We start from the raw sequence: 14,878 nt of genomic DNA, 5'->3' as shown, positions 1-14,878 counted from the left end.
TCAAATGTTGATCTAATGTGCAGTTATGTGTAACCTTGTATATCTATATGCAATTCTGTTTTTTATGCAACTGTATTCATTTTCTCATTAAACGTGTTGTCCCTCTGTTGTGCCGATCGAGATTGGATGGTCTGTGGTCCCTCCTTTCTCGATCGGCTACTCCCTTGACCCATCCTTTTTAGACCGTGCCTGGCCCATACCGTGCCGGGACAGGGGAGGAGCTGCCGCATCCACACGGACGCCCGGGGCACACCTCTGAGATGTGCCCATTCCGCGCCGTGCTTCCCCGCTGGACCAGTTCCACCGTAGGGCACTTTCTGTGCCCTCCCCCCGCCCCCTCGCCCCATGACGTGGTTCAATGCGGGACGAGCCGCCGTGCGCTGTTCTGCGCATGTCGGCTCCCTCTGCTGCCGCTGCGCCTTATGGGAAATGGAGTTCGGACGGGATTTTCGGTCTTCCGGGCATGCGCACTGGCGCCATCATGTCCGCATCGAGCCGGCTACATCACACGCCGGCTCGATGGGGAGCAGTATTTAACCGGCATATCTGACAGCTCAGTCTGCCAGCGCCGGAAGATGGAAGCCAAGATTTCAGCAGAGTGAGTGACTGGTGAGTACACCACACCCTGCTCTACACTTACATGTCTATCCTCTTTCCTACCCATTTACTGAACCCTTATTAATTCCTAACTGCATATGTATCCTTTGCTGTCACAGTTATAAAACTTTGAGAAACTGTGTCCTTGAGATAGTAGTTTAAATATACCATTACGATATATGTGTAAATCCCCATTATCCATTTACAAATATACAACCAGTTGAAATTATTTAGCTCAGTATCCTCCTGTGCAGTAATAACACCCTCTGTTTTATTTAACTTTCTAGCTTCATTTACGCACCATCTGAATATCTACTGTAACCACCATTTCATTGATACTGATGCTTATCGGTATCCTTGGTTGCAGCCCTAATCAATTACTGGTGTAAGTGTCAAATCTATAGGTTCTTCAATCTAAATTAACCCTTTACACACAACCTTTTTGATACTGAATATCTATCTATCATTCATACAACAGCTTCATCTCTCTGCTCCCTGTGGTTGCAATTAGGCCTCCCTGCTGTCCTGCTTGGTCGGGTCTGCATACGCCGGTTCTGATGAGGTTTTGTTGGGTCAAATTTAGGGGTAAGCCATCATGGACTTCTCAGAGTGACAACACGTGTTTTTATTGTATTTACTGCTGTATTAACATTGAACACTATCTATGTATGTACATAAAAAATTCCTCTTTTCTCTATTTTTGTAGAATCACTAAAAGTGTTGGATGACTCACTTAACAGTTGCATGTCCCTTGAAAAAGCGACAATGCGAAACATGTCGGGCTAATATGCAACAACTGCCATCTGTGAATCTGTAGTATACACTTTTTCTTCCTATTTTGAGCACCTTGTTCTTATGTTGTTGTAAAAAGAAATGTGTCTGTTACTTTATACAATATTATATGTTCCCTTTTAATTGATTGTAAACAATAAACTGTTTTTAAAGAAGTAAAAATTGCACCGTCAAAATCCCTCTAGTCCTTTCCATGTTTATCTATATTCTTGCTCAGGGATGTGGTGCCTACATATGAGGGTGTTTTTCCCATATTCGGAACCAAAATCTCCAATAATCTAGCTTTAAATTACTTTTTTTCCTTTGAAATGTCATTTTGCTGTCAGACTGTTCTAAACACGGGAAACATGCGCCCCTTTACAGGCATACTATAGACACCCCCCAGGTACGAAATTTAAAGGGATATTACACTTTTATTGTTTGACTTTAAGCATTATTAAAATCACTGCTCCCGAAAAAACACCCTTTTTTAAAACTTCTTTTTGCATTGATCCATGTCCCCTGGGGCAGGACCCAGGTCTCCAAACACTTTTTATGACAATAACTTGCATATAAGCCTTTAAAATGAGCACTTTTGATTATTCATGTTCGTGTCCCATAGATTTTAACGGTGTTCGCGTGTTCAAACAAATTTTTTGCCTGTTCGCATGTTCTGGTGCGAACCGAACAGGGGGGTGTTCAGCTCATCCCTAGTCAGGAATAGTTCAGACATGTGTCAGCGGTACCCAGTATAACTTCCTTGTAACAAGATGTTATTTTCTGAATGAAGTGTCCAAAGCACCCAGAATCATTTTATGTATTTATCCAAAAAAAATTAAGTTACATTTTAACAGCAGATATGAAACAATAATAATTGTAAAATTATATTTTCCAGAAATACCAGCCAATGGACAAGGACCTGTCTTCTTTCTCTCACACCTTGTTACAAGATATTCGGGATCAGGGAAGAGAAGCTGTGATTGGACTCTGGGCATGTCTCTATGCGCTGAAGAAAGACCATCGTCATCCTAATTTATTGTCAGTTCTAGATGAGATCACACAGACAGGTAACAGGACTTTGTTTTTTCAGACAACAATCTGATAAAATAACGAGTGACACTAATTATCCCAAAATAATGATTGACACTAATTATCCCAAAATAATGATTTACACTAATTATCCCAAAATAACGATTGACACTAATTATCCCAAAATAATGATTGGCACTAATTATCCCAAGTGTGCCTCCATTGTCAGTGATAAACAGTACACATACACCGCACTCCTCACCACTATCTTTGTTCTCTCCTTTTCTCTTTGGCAGATTTGCTCTTGTTCCCATTTTCAAACAAATCCTCACTGTCAGATCAGAATTTGTATTTTTTAACAGTATAGATAGGATTTCTAATAATGTCTTTTTTATGGACTGTAAACCATGTGACCACATTACTTCTCCCCCTTTCTCTGGAACACCACGTCCAGTCTCCAAACTACTAAAATATTTCTACCTGAGAATTGATGTGTAAGGCTGACCGCAGGTCAGCCTGTATTTGTAGGAGGAGTCAGGCTGCATAAAGCCTGCCCTCCTTTGCCTCCTTCCTTGTGGTCGTAGGTTCTCGTGTGCGTTATTTGCGGGCGACTCTGACATTTCCGGGTTGCGGATCGGTCGAGGGAGACGTGCGGCGGGTTTGTTTCTCCCTGCTCGGTTGCAGGTTTCAGCCAGCGTTTCCTCACCCGTGTTGTCGGAGGGCTTAGTGCGCGGCAGGCGCAGGTAAGGGGGGACGTGCTTCATTCTGTTTCACTGTGCTCTGGGGGAGGCGGGCACTTAGCATTAGGCTGGAAGCAGTGGGGAATGTAACCCTGCTTTTACATGCAGCATTCAGGTTTGGTCGGGGGGGTCCACGGGCAGGTGGCCACCTCCACCTGGACTGTCAGGCATATACTGGCTAGAGAGCTCCCTGGTGGTGGTGCAACCATTTCCGGCTCAATGGTGGGTTGGGGAGGCTCCCTCTCCTGATCACTGGAGCTTAGGGCTCCTGTACATCCCAATCCAGTTGCCACTACTTTCCCCATTTCAGGGTCTGGTCTGGATTTGAGCATCTCCCAATCCTACTCCTTAGTGGCAACCAGTACAAAAGCTCCATCACAAGTCATCAGCGTCTTCACCAGGGCCGGACTGGCCTACCGGGATACCGGGTGATTTCCCGGTAGGCCGCCTGAGTTGCTGCGGCTGCAGTGCTCCCCTCCTGCTCCTGTGTGTCACGGAGCTGGCTGGGTCTGTGTTCGGCGGCCGTGCTGTAACACGGTCCCGCCCCCCTAGACCGGCTTGTGTGATAGTGGATAGAATCAGTGTTCCGCCTATCACACGAGCCGGTCTAGGGGGGCGGGACCATGTTACAGCGCGGCCGCCGAACACAGACCCAGCCAGCTCTGTGACACACAGGAGCAGGAGAGAGGGATCCAGTAGATGCCCGCCCGTACAGTTCGCCCTGTGTGCCTGTATAGGAGGATCGGCGGGGGGGCACATATAGAGGAAATTAGCTTTCTATATTCCTCCATGCAGCCGCTGAATACTTGCAGGAGGGAGAGGAGGAGAATCAAGTATTCAGCGGCTGCATGGAGGAATATAGAAAGCTAATTTCTTCTATATGCGGCCCCCGCCGATCCTCCTATCCAACTTCTTTTACTGGCCCCCCCAGTTCTCCTTGTGCTCCCTGGCTCCCCCCAGGCTCTCCTCCCCTCACCACACTCTCCAGCCCCCCCTCACAGCTCTCTCCACCCCTGTTTTTTCTGCCCCCCCTGCTCTCCAGCTCTCCCCATCCTACTCTAGCCACCATCCCAGTGCTCTTCACTCCCCCAGTGCTCTCCACCCATGTTCTTTCTCCCCCCCCAGTGCTCTTCAGCTCTCCCCATCACTCTCCAGCCCCCACCCCAGTGCTCTCCGCCCCCCACAGTGCTCTCCAGCCCCCCATTCTCCGCACCCCTGTTTTCGGTCCCCCCCGGTGCTCTCAAGCTCCACCCATCGCTCTCCAGCCCCCCCCGTGCTCTTTGCCCCCCATGCTCTCCACCCCTGTTTTTTTTTTGGCTCCCCCTCCAGTGCTCTCAAGCTTCCCCCCCAGCACTCTAAGTTCCCACCCCTGTACTCTCCACTCCCCTCTGCATTTTGCCCCCACCCATGTGCTCTCCAACCCCCGCCAGTGCTCTCCAGTCCCCCGTGCTTTCCACCCCTGTTCTTTCTGGCCCCCACTGGTGCTTTCAAGCTCTCCCCATTGCTCTCCACTCCCCCCTGCTCTTTGTACCCCCCAGTGCTCTCCACCCCTGTTTTTCTGCCCCTCCCCCATTGCTCTCCACTCCCCCCTGCTCTTTGTACCCCCCAGTGCTCTCCACCCCTGTTTTTCTGCCCCTCCCCCACTGGTGCTTTCAAGCTCCCCCATCGCTCTCCACTCCCCCCTGCTCTTTGTACCCCCCATTGCTCTCCACCCCTGTTTTTCTGCCCCTCCCCCAGTGCTCTTCGCCACCCCACACTCTTAGCCACCCCGTGCTCTTTGCCCCCGTGCTCTCCACCCCTGTTTTTTTTTGGCTCCCCCTCCAGTGCTCTCAAGCTTCCCCCCCAGCACTCTCCGCTCCCCACCCCTGTACTCTCCACTCCCCCCTGCATTTTGCCCCCACCCATGTGCTCTCCAACCCCCGCCAGTGCTCTCCAGTCCCCCGTGCTTTCCACCCCTGTTCTTTCTGGCCCCCACTGGTGCTTTCAAGCTCCCCCCATTGCTCTCCACTCCCCCCTGCTCTTTGTACCCCCAGTGCTCTCCACCCCTGTTTTTCTGCCCCTCCCCCAGTGCTCTTTGCCACCCCACACTCTTAGCCCCCACAGTGCTCTTCACCTCTGTTCTTTTTGGACCCCCAGTGCTCTCAAGTCCCCTCCCTCAGCGCTCTCCGCTCCCCATCCCTGTGATCTCCACTCCCCCCTGCTCTTTGCCCCCACCCATGTGCTCTCCAACCCCGCCAGTACTCTCTGCTCCCCCTTCTTTCCAGCTCCCACCCAGTGCTCTCCACTTCCCCAGGACCAGAGGACAGGCTGACTGGGGCCGGAAAATGAGGATGGCTGAAGGTGCAGGTGGCCAGGGACCACTCCATCTCACAGCAAACAGATCCTCTGGAAGGAGCACTGTCCCCATCCAAAACGAGAACAGACCCTGCCTGCTGTTGGCCATCATTGATATCCTGCTGGCATGCAAGGTACCGTACCGAGCATCAACAACACACCTTCCCACAGACAGGGACTGCTGACTGGGCCATGGGGCACAGGAGGGGCTGCAATGATGGGCACAGTGAAGCTGCATTCCTGGGCACAGTGAGACTGCATTCACGGGCACAGTGAGACTGCATTCACTGGCACAGTGAGACTGCATTTGATGGGCACAGTGAGGCTGCATTGATGGGCACAGTGAGGCTGCATTGATGGGCACAGTGAGACTGCAATGATGGGCACAGTGAGGCTGCAATGATGGGCACAGTGAGGCTGCAATGGTGGGCACAGTGAGGCCGCATTCATGGGCACAGTGAGACTGCATTCACGGGCAGAGTAAAGCTGCATTTGATGAGCACAGTGAGGCTGCATTTGATGAGCACAGTGAGGCTGCATTTGATGAGCACAGTGAGGCTGCATTGATGGGCACAGTGAGGCTGCATTGATGGGCACAATGAGGCTGCATTGATGGGCACAGTGAGGCTGCATTTGATTGGTACTGATGAGGCTGCATTTGATGGGCTCTGGTGAGGCTGCATTTGATGGGCACTGGTGAGGCTGCATTGAGCTCCTGTATCATGTCTGCAGTCTCTGACCATCTCCTGTATCATGTCTGCAGTCTCTGACCATCTCCTGTATCATGTCTGCAGTCTCTGAGGGAGTCTGCAGAGGAGTCAAGAGTGGGAGCACCGCCGGGATGGGGGTCATGGGAGAAGTCAGACAAGTGTGGACTGTGGAAAGGAGACTATAGGATAAAACCAGAGCCACCGAGCTGGAGCCGACTGACTGAGCCCTACACGGTGCACCTGAGAGGAGGTCAGTGACAGCACCGCTAGGCCAGTCTGAAGGGGGGGTCACTGATGTAAGGGGGGAGTGAATACGATAATGTAAGGGGGCACCGATATAAAGCACAGCCTTATATCAGTAACCCACCCCCCCTTACCTTAGTGTATTCTTTCTGCGGAAGGTGGTTCCCCCCCTCCCACGTTCTGAGTTCCCGGGGTCCCCCTTGATGATTGATCACTTACCACTTTTAACTTTAACTTTTTACCACTCATATCTGTCTTATCTATATATAATATACTCTTCAAATGTGCATTTTATGGTTTTCCCTTTCATGAACAAGAAATCAATGACGTTATGCTGTTGCGGTGGTATAATAATGCTGTGGGGCTGGTATGAATTTTTTTACAGGGCTGGATGTTATTCCCAGTCTGGCCCTGGTCTTCACCTGTCAGTGGGCACACTGTAAGGCTACGGATGGGGGTGTCCATGGTAGTACAGTTTGCAGACAGGGCCGCCTGCAGGTGCTGCCTTTTCACATGCATGGGGCCACGCTGCTAGCACCGGTTACCTCGTGCCACGCACGCACGATAAGTACGGGTTTCAGGGGTTTATTCAGGCTGTGGGGTTGTCATGACACTTGCTCATCACCTATCATCTCATTATTATTCTGTGGGGGTCCTTTGGGGGGCTGCATGGTTCTAGTACTTTTCTCATGCAATTTTTTAAGTTTCTCATGTAATTTACGGTTTCTCATGCAATTTATGGTTTCTTGTGCAATTTACGGTTTCTCATGCATTTTACGGTGTTTCGTGCAATTTACGGTTTCTCATGCAATTTACGGTTTCTAATGCATTTTAAGTTTTTTTATGCAAGTTGCGGTTTCTCGTGCATTTTACGGTTTCTCATGCAATTTACGGTTTCTCATGCATTTTACGGTTTCTCAGGCAATTTACGGTTTCTCATGCAATTTACGTTTTTTCATGCATTTTACGGTTTCTCATGCAATTTACGGTTTTTCATGCATTTTACGGTTTCTCATGCAATTTTGGTTTCTCATGCAATTTGTCGCTTCTTATGCCTATTCACATTTCTCTTACGTTTGCCATGTTTCTCAGGTTTCTTACGTTTCCCATGTTTCTTAAAGAGGAGTTCCACCCAGGGGGGCCATCAAAAAAAAAAAAATTAAAAGTCAGCAGCTACAAATACTGCAGCTGCTGACTTTTAATTGGACACTTACCTGTCCCTGGGTCCAGCGATGCGGGGGATCGAAGCCCCGCTCGTCCCCCCCCTCCGCTCGTCGGCGCCGGCATTTCAACTGTGGGCACCGGGCTGTGGATTCACAGCCTGGCACCCACTGCGCATGCGCGAGCGGCGCCGCGTGCCGTGATTGGCCGCTCAATCACCTGGGACCTGTATTGGGTCCCAGATGATTGACAGGAGGGAGGGAGCAGAGCGGAGCCCTTCCTGTGCCTGGGGGGAAGTGATGTCACCAGCCCAGGCAAAGGAACAGGTAGACTACGAGGGACCACCTAGCAACAGGCATTTAGAGGTAAGTGAAAAAAAAAAATATTGAAATGTTTTTTTGGGTTTTTATTAGAATTTTTACAGATATTTTTGTTTTTTGGGTGGAACCCCACTTATGTTTCCCATGTTTCTTACGTTTCCCATGTCTTACGTTTCCCATGTTTCTTACGTTTCCCATGGTTCTCACGTTTCTCGTGGTTCTTACGTTTCTCACGGTTCTCACGTTTCCCATGCTCTTACGTTTCCCATGGTTCTTACATTTCCCATGGTTCTTACGTTTCCCATGGTTTTCATGTTTCCCATGTTTCTCACGTTTCCCATGTTTCTCACGTTTCCCATGTTTCTCACGTTTCCCATGTTTCTTACGTTTCCCATGTTTCTTACGTTTCCCATGTTTCTCACGTTTCCCATGTTTCTCACGTTTCCCATGTTTCTCACGTTTCCCATGTTTCTTACGTTTCCCATGTTTCTTACGTTTCCCATGTTTCTCACGTTTCCCATGGTTCTCACGTTTACCATGGTTCCTATGTTTCCCTTGGTTCTTGTGTTTCCCATGTTTTTCACGTTTCCCACGTTTCCCACGTTTCTCACGTTTTCCCACGCTTCTCACGTTTTCCCACGCTTCTCACGTTTTCCCACGCTTCTCACGTTTTCCCACGCTTCTCACGTTTTCCCATGTTTCTCACGTTTTCCCATGCTTTTGCTTTCTTACGTTTTCCCATGCTTTTGCTTTCTTACGTTTCCCATGTTTTCTCACGTTTCATGTCATATGCCTTTTCATGTTATGGCCTTTCGTTCGCTGCATTTCCCTTAGCTAGTGCTCACATCCAGGGTCTGTCACGTCTACAGATCCATTTGGGCTGAGGTTTCGGTTTTTTTTTTATATCAAACAAGGTTTTATTGAATAGTAAGTGCATACAAAAAAAATAATTACGTTATCCTGTCAACACTGTAACATTATTACAATTGTTATCATTTGAGTAAAAATATAACATTAAGTACAAACATATCTTACGTATCTTGACATTCAGGGTATGCATATTTGTTTTTTATAGACTGTCCATTTATGCTTATAACTGTTTTATCACCCTATGATCATATGATTGTGTTAGACACAGGTGGAAGTTTCCTGAAGCCATCTATCCCAGATCTTGTTGTACTTTGCTGGGCAACCTCTATTAATATATATACATTTCTTGTACGGCAATGTATTATTTATCTCCACCTTCCATTCCACTACTTTAGGAGACTCCTGTCTCATCCATTTTTTGGCTATAACCTTTCTTGCTGCAAAGAGTGTTTTGTGTAAAAAAGTTTTAGTGTACTTGTCAGTTATGTCTGGAACTATACCCAATAGGCACTGCTTAGGGTCTAGGGCTAGAGGTGAACCCATTGTGTCGTGTAAAAATGCCACAATTTGTTCCCAGAAGCCTTTTATCTTAGGGCATGTCCATAGAAGGTGGAAAAAAGTACCTGTCTCTCTCCCACACATCTGACATATGGTGGTTTGTGTATGCTTGTATCTTGCCACTCTGAGGGGTGTGAGATATGCCCTGTGGAGAATGTAGAGCTGTGTCAATCGATCTGAGAGTTTAGGAGACAGTTTTGCAAGCCTCCAATGCCTCCCCCCATTCCTCATCCTCCACCAGTCCTACCTCCCTCTCCCATCTTGGTTTAAGGCCATATGCTATTTTAGTAGCTACAGGGGTTAAGAGCAAGTTGTAAAATGCTGAGATTAATTTATGAGAGTCTGTGCTCTTAATTATAGCAATAAGTACATTGGGTGCAGGGCTAGGGCAAGAGTCAGGGAATTGTGATTGTATTGCATGGCGAATTTGTAAGAATCTTAAGAACATCTGGTCCTGGATTGTAAATTCTTCTTTAAGTAGGTCAAAGGTTTTAAGCTGTCCATCTTTTAATATATGATGCAGGTAAAATACTCCCTGTATGGACCATATAGATGTGTGCTGTATTTTATTAAACTCTTGAAGTTTTTTGTTATGCCATAACGGCGTATAATCGATGAACTGTGAAATATCAAGTCTGGAAGCTGTTAGATTCCATATTTTTCTGTAGTGGTATAGCATGGTGTATCTTCTGTCTCCTAATTCCATCCCTCCCTTGTCCGCCGCTATTGCATATATCGGGTCTTTGGTGTACTGCGCCCATTTAGGACATAGCGAGAGATTTCTCACGCTCCTATCAGTTTTGTCTAGATGGAAAAGCTGTGATAGCTGTGCTGCTATGTAGTATAGATTAAAGTCGGGTAGAGCAGTGTCCCCTAGATCAGTCGGATTTTTAAGGGCTTGCCATGCTAATTTATGTCTGTTATTACCCCACACAAATGTCTTTAAGAGGGACTCTAGAGATTTGAAATGTTTTAAGGGTAAATAAACAGGGGTGTTCCATAGAACATAGAGTATTTTGGGTAGTAGAATCATTTTGGTTAAATTTATACGACCCAGACTCCTAATGGTAATTTGGACCAGACCTGTATTTTATTTTTAACTAAGGAAATGAGAGGAGTTATATTTAGGGATATATAATCTGCAGGGGATCTGGTTATGTAAACCCCCAGGTATTTAATGACATCTACTCTCTGAAGTGGGAGCCTAGTTTGGGATTCTGTGGGTGCGAAACTATCAATTGGTAGAATTTGGGATTTGTCCCAATTAATTTTTAGACCTGAAAATATTCCAAATTGTTCTATCGTGTGGAGTGCATTGCATAATGATGGGCCCAAGTCTGCCAGGTACAATAGCGTGTCATCTGCATACATGCTAATTTTTTCAGTCAGGGAGCCCATGCTAAGTCCCTTGAACTCTGGGTTTGCTCGGATGGATATTGCCAGGGGTTCTGCCGCCAGGGCATATAGTAATGGGGACAGGGGGCAGCCCTGTCTCATGCCTCTACTGAGGTCGAATAACTGGGACGACCACCCATTAGCCACCACTCTGGCCCTGGGCGCCTGGTATAAAAGTTGGACCCATTTGATAAATTTTGGGCCAAATCCAGAGATACCTCCACTCTACCGAGTCGAAGGCTTTTGCTGTGTCTAAGGTCACAACAACCCGTGAACCCACTTCCTCGTGTGTAGCTTGTAGGTTAATGTATAGTTTCCGAAGATTAAACAAGGTGTTGCGTCCGGGCATGAAACCAGCCTGGTCTGCATGTATTAATGTTAATATTACCTGATTGAGCCTAATCGATAGTACTTTGGCAAGTATTTTGATATCAACCTGTAGGAGTGATATCGGACGATAAGATTCTGGGAATCCCAGGTCCTTGCCGGGTTTAGGGATGAGGACTATTGTGGCCTCTGTCATAGATGGGGGTAGAGTCCCGGTTTCAAATATATGATTATACAATTTTAATAGTTTAGGGGTTAATATTTCACTAAATTGGGAATAGAACTCTGTTGGAAGTCCATCCGAACCGGGGGATTTGGACCTAGCAAAGCTAGCCATGGCAATTGATATTTCATCTAAAGTAAGTGGTGCTTCCAATAGTTCTACTTGTTCTTCTGTTAGCTGTGGGAATGACACCTTTTCAAGAAAAAGAGACCTAGGGTGGGTCTCAATGGGGGCTGTCGTTGTGTATAAGTCTGCAAAGAAGTCCCTAAACATTGAGGTTACTGTAAGTGAGTCTGTAACTTTTTGTCCTCCGGGGCCATGTAACGTAATAACCACCGGAGGTCTATCTTCGCTATGTACCAAGAATGCCAGTAACTTGCCTGCCTTTTCCCCATGCTCAAACATTTTCTGTTTGGAAAAGAACATTTTTTGTTTAGCTTTCTGGTACTGCAGCTGGTCAACCACTCTAGTCTGTAGTTTAAGTTGGTCTACATTTACTGATGTCGGTGTGTTGGCATATACTCTTTCTGCAGAGGACAAGTCCTCCAGCGCCTTACCGAGGGCACTAGAAGAGTCCATCTTAATTTTATTAATTGCCGTTATCAAGGTATGCCTAGCAAACAACTTGAAAGAGTCCCAAACTGCAGATGGAGATGCCGACCCATCATTTTCTAGAAAGTACATTTTCCATTTATCTATAAGCTCGTCATCCTCTGGTAGAAGAGATATCCAGAATGGATTAAGACGCCATGTTCGTGGTGGCTTTGCCACTGGAATACTTAATGTAATCCAATAAGGACTATGGTCCGACAGTATTCTAGGGCAAAACATTACCTCCGATAATCTTGGAGTCAACCCGCGGGAGATAAGTATAAAATCTATACGGGACATAGATCCACGAGAAGACGAGAAGCATGAATATGACTTAGCCAGTGGGAACTTATATCGCCATGTATCTATCAAATGGAAGGTGGAGACAAGTTTAGAGAATTTAGTTTCAGTGGGGGCATTAGGAGCCGTTGATGTCAGCTGTAGCCTGTCTAGAGCCGGATTTAAAGTAACATTGAAGTCTCCTAGCCAGACGGCTGCTATATTTGGATGACGGGTCATGTATGATATACCTTCCTTGACTATGGATACATTAAATGGAGGTGGTGTATAGAATGCCATTATAAGCAAGGGTTCTCCATATACTTTGGCATGTATAAATACATAACGGCCGTACTGGTCAGTGGTTATCTCACACAATTCAAAATGTACCGATTTAGCTATTAACACAGAGACTCCCCTGGAGTGGGACGTGTGGGTCGAGTGATACGCCCATCCAACCCAAGGCCTGCGGAGCGCCATCTGAACACTTCCCTCAATATGTGTTTCCACTAGTGCCACTATGTCCGCATGTTGTTTCTTCAGGAATGTGAAGACTGTCGCGCGCTTAAATTTCTCACACAGGCCCCTCACATTCCATGTAAGAAATTTCAAAGTTGCAATAGGTAAAACCTTTTAACCATTAGTAAAGCATTTATGTAAAACAATTTGCTCCTTCTGTATAAGGCACACAGCTTTTTAACTTTAAGACATATCTGTCTCAAACACCTGTGACACGACACATATGTACTTTTCCAGAGATCTGGCACATGTAACATTATCTGTTTTCTATAATAAGTGTGCACATTCAAATTTAACTGAACCAAAAACATTTGAACCCCCACCCCCCTCCCTGCCCTACACTGACCCAAACTTGTGTGGGCATAGTCCCTTAACTGGTTGTTATCTGGGAAACATTCTAACTTCTTGGTGAACACTGGAATGTAGAACAGTTGGTTCAGTCTCTGGACACTAAATAGAATAAGTAGTATCAGCCATATAGCTTGCAGAAAGTGTAGTATGGTCTCTTGATCTTCTTGTTTCCATTCAACTGCAACTATTAAGTTCTGGATAGGGTTCCAATGTACATGGTGCTGCTTCCCAGAACTGTGTGGGGTAAAGTCTCGTTGCACGATGCATGTTGGCTGTAGGACTTTTTCTCTCTCCGGAGCCCCGGAGGGTAATTTGACTCTTGTGCTGTATGTGATCAGGATTTGTGCTTTGAACTTACAATAGTTGGAAACAGTTCCTGGTCGCAACCACGTTATCAATAGGACTTAATCAATCAGCTTGTTGAGGATTAACTCGTCGTTCCAACCAAGAGATCACCTCCTCTGGATCCTCAAAGAAGACCGCACGCCCTTCATGCTCCACCCTAAGATGGGCTGGGAAAAGCATGGAATACTTGTATTGCAGATTTCTTAACTTGCGTTTGGCCTCCATGAAGCTTTGACGACGACGCTGTACCTCTGCCGAGAAGTCTGGAAAAATGGCCACCTTAACATTCCCAACTGGGATATTACCTTTCTCCCTTGCCATTCTTAAAGCAGTGTCCCGATCTTTGTAGTTAAGGAGTTTAGCTATGAACGTGCGGGGAGGAGCTCCCTGTGGAGGGGTCTTGCCGGCATGCGATGTGCCCGCTCTACCGCAAACATCAGGGAAAAGACTTCTCTCCCATAAGTAGTGATCAGTAGTTGTTCCAAAAAAGTGGATGTGTCTTTTCCCTCAGACCCTTCCGGCAGACCTATCAAACGTATATTACATCTTCTCAGCCTATTCTACATATCGTCTTGCTTTATAAGGAGTTGCTGTATTTGCCTTTGTACGCGGTCTGAGGATGTTTGTAAGGGAGGAATAGCATCCTCCACCTCGCCCAGTCTGGTCTCGGTTTCTTTCACTCTTTCCCTGAGTTTTTGAAAGTCCTGTCTGATAAGGGAGATATCCATCTTGACCTCCTCAATTTGTGCTGTGAGAAGTTCTGCAGAGGGTGATTGCTTCAAGGAGCTTGTCGGTATCACCCGCAGTTCGCTCTCCCGCCCCAGCTTTCTCAATTGTTCCATCCTCCTCCATGTCTTCCTTTTCTAGTCGGCGGTACTGATCGAGTTTTGATGCCGCTGCCTTTTGTGCCTTAGTTGGTGACATATTTCATAACCTCCAAACCCAATATAGCAAACTGACTTGCCGGTTGATTAAATATAATTGCTGTCCAGGGCCCTGTAACCCTCAGAATTCCCAAGGACAGGGGTTATTTTTACAGAGCAGGTATGTGAGAGGTACAGTATGTGAGATCCTTCCCCACCTCTTAAGCTGATGGCAATCTGAGGCTGTGACCCACAGGATATAGGGAGACCCAGTTGAGGCTGTCAAGGAGAGGACATCAGGGCCATAGCTCATGCACACTACACAGACAGAAGTGATAAGTGTGCTAAAATGGCCGCCGTTCACCACAGGATGGGCTAGGCCGCAATCCAAGCCGGGTATAAACGCCGGTTTTCCCGGGGTCTCTGCTGGTCAGGAGGGCTATATGTGTGGGGTTAGTATTGTCCCGCTCCTCGGGGGGGGTTATCCAGCAGCTAGGTACCTGTATTCCTTAGATGTCTCAAGGCAGGGCTGGAGGAGAGGTGTACCAAGATGGCCGCGGCCTCCGGTTGTAGGCCGAAGCCGCGGTCTTGCCTAAATTCGGCCGCCGTGCGGGAGATCGCCGCTCTGTTTGGGCCTCTGTGCGTCCAGATG

The 14,878-nt window shown here is 47.1% G+C and overlaps 1 protein-coding gene across 1 annotated transcript in view; it reads left to right on the top strand.

Moving 5' to 3' along the window:
* The window catches only part of LOC141116655 (NACHT, LRR and PYD domains-containing protein 12-like), a 423,319-nt gene that overhangs the window by 132,473 nt on the left and 275,968 nt on the right, over positions 1-14,878 (top strand). The window contains exon 4 of the mRNA XM_073609048.1: positions 2,264-2,435. Within this exon, the coding sequence (XP_073465149.1) occupies positions 2,264-2,435 (172 nt within the window). The remainder of the gene's footprint in view (positions 1-2,263; positions 2,436-14,878) is intronic.

Source organism: Aquarana catesbeiana, linkage group LG13, assembly GCF_042186555.1.
Source record: "Aquarana catesbeiana isolate 2022-GZ linkage group LG13, ASM4218655v1, whole genome shotgun sequence".
Classification (NCBI taxonomy): Eukaryota; Metazoa; Chordata; class Amphibia; order Anura; family Ranidae; genus Aquarana; species Aquarana catesbeiana.
The sequence above is the reverse complement of the archived record's forward strand: the minus strand, read 5'-3'. Positions and strand labels throughout refer to the sequence as shown.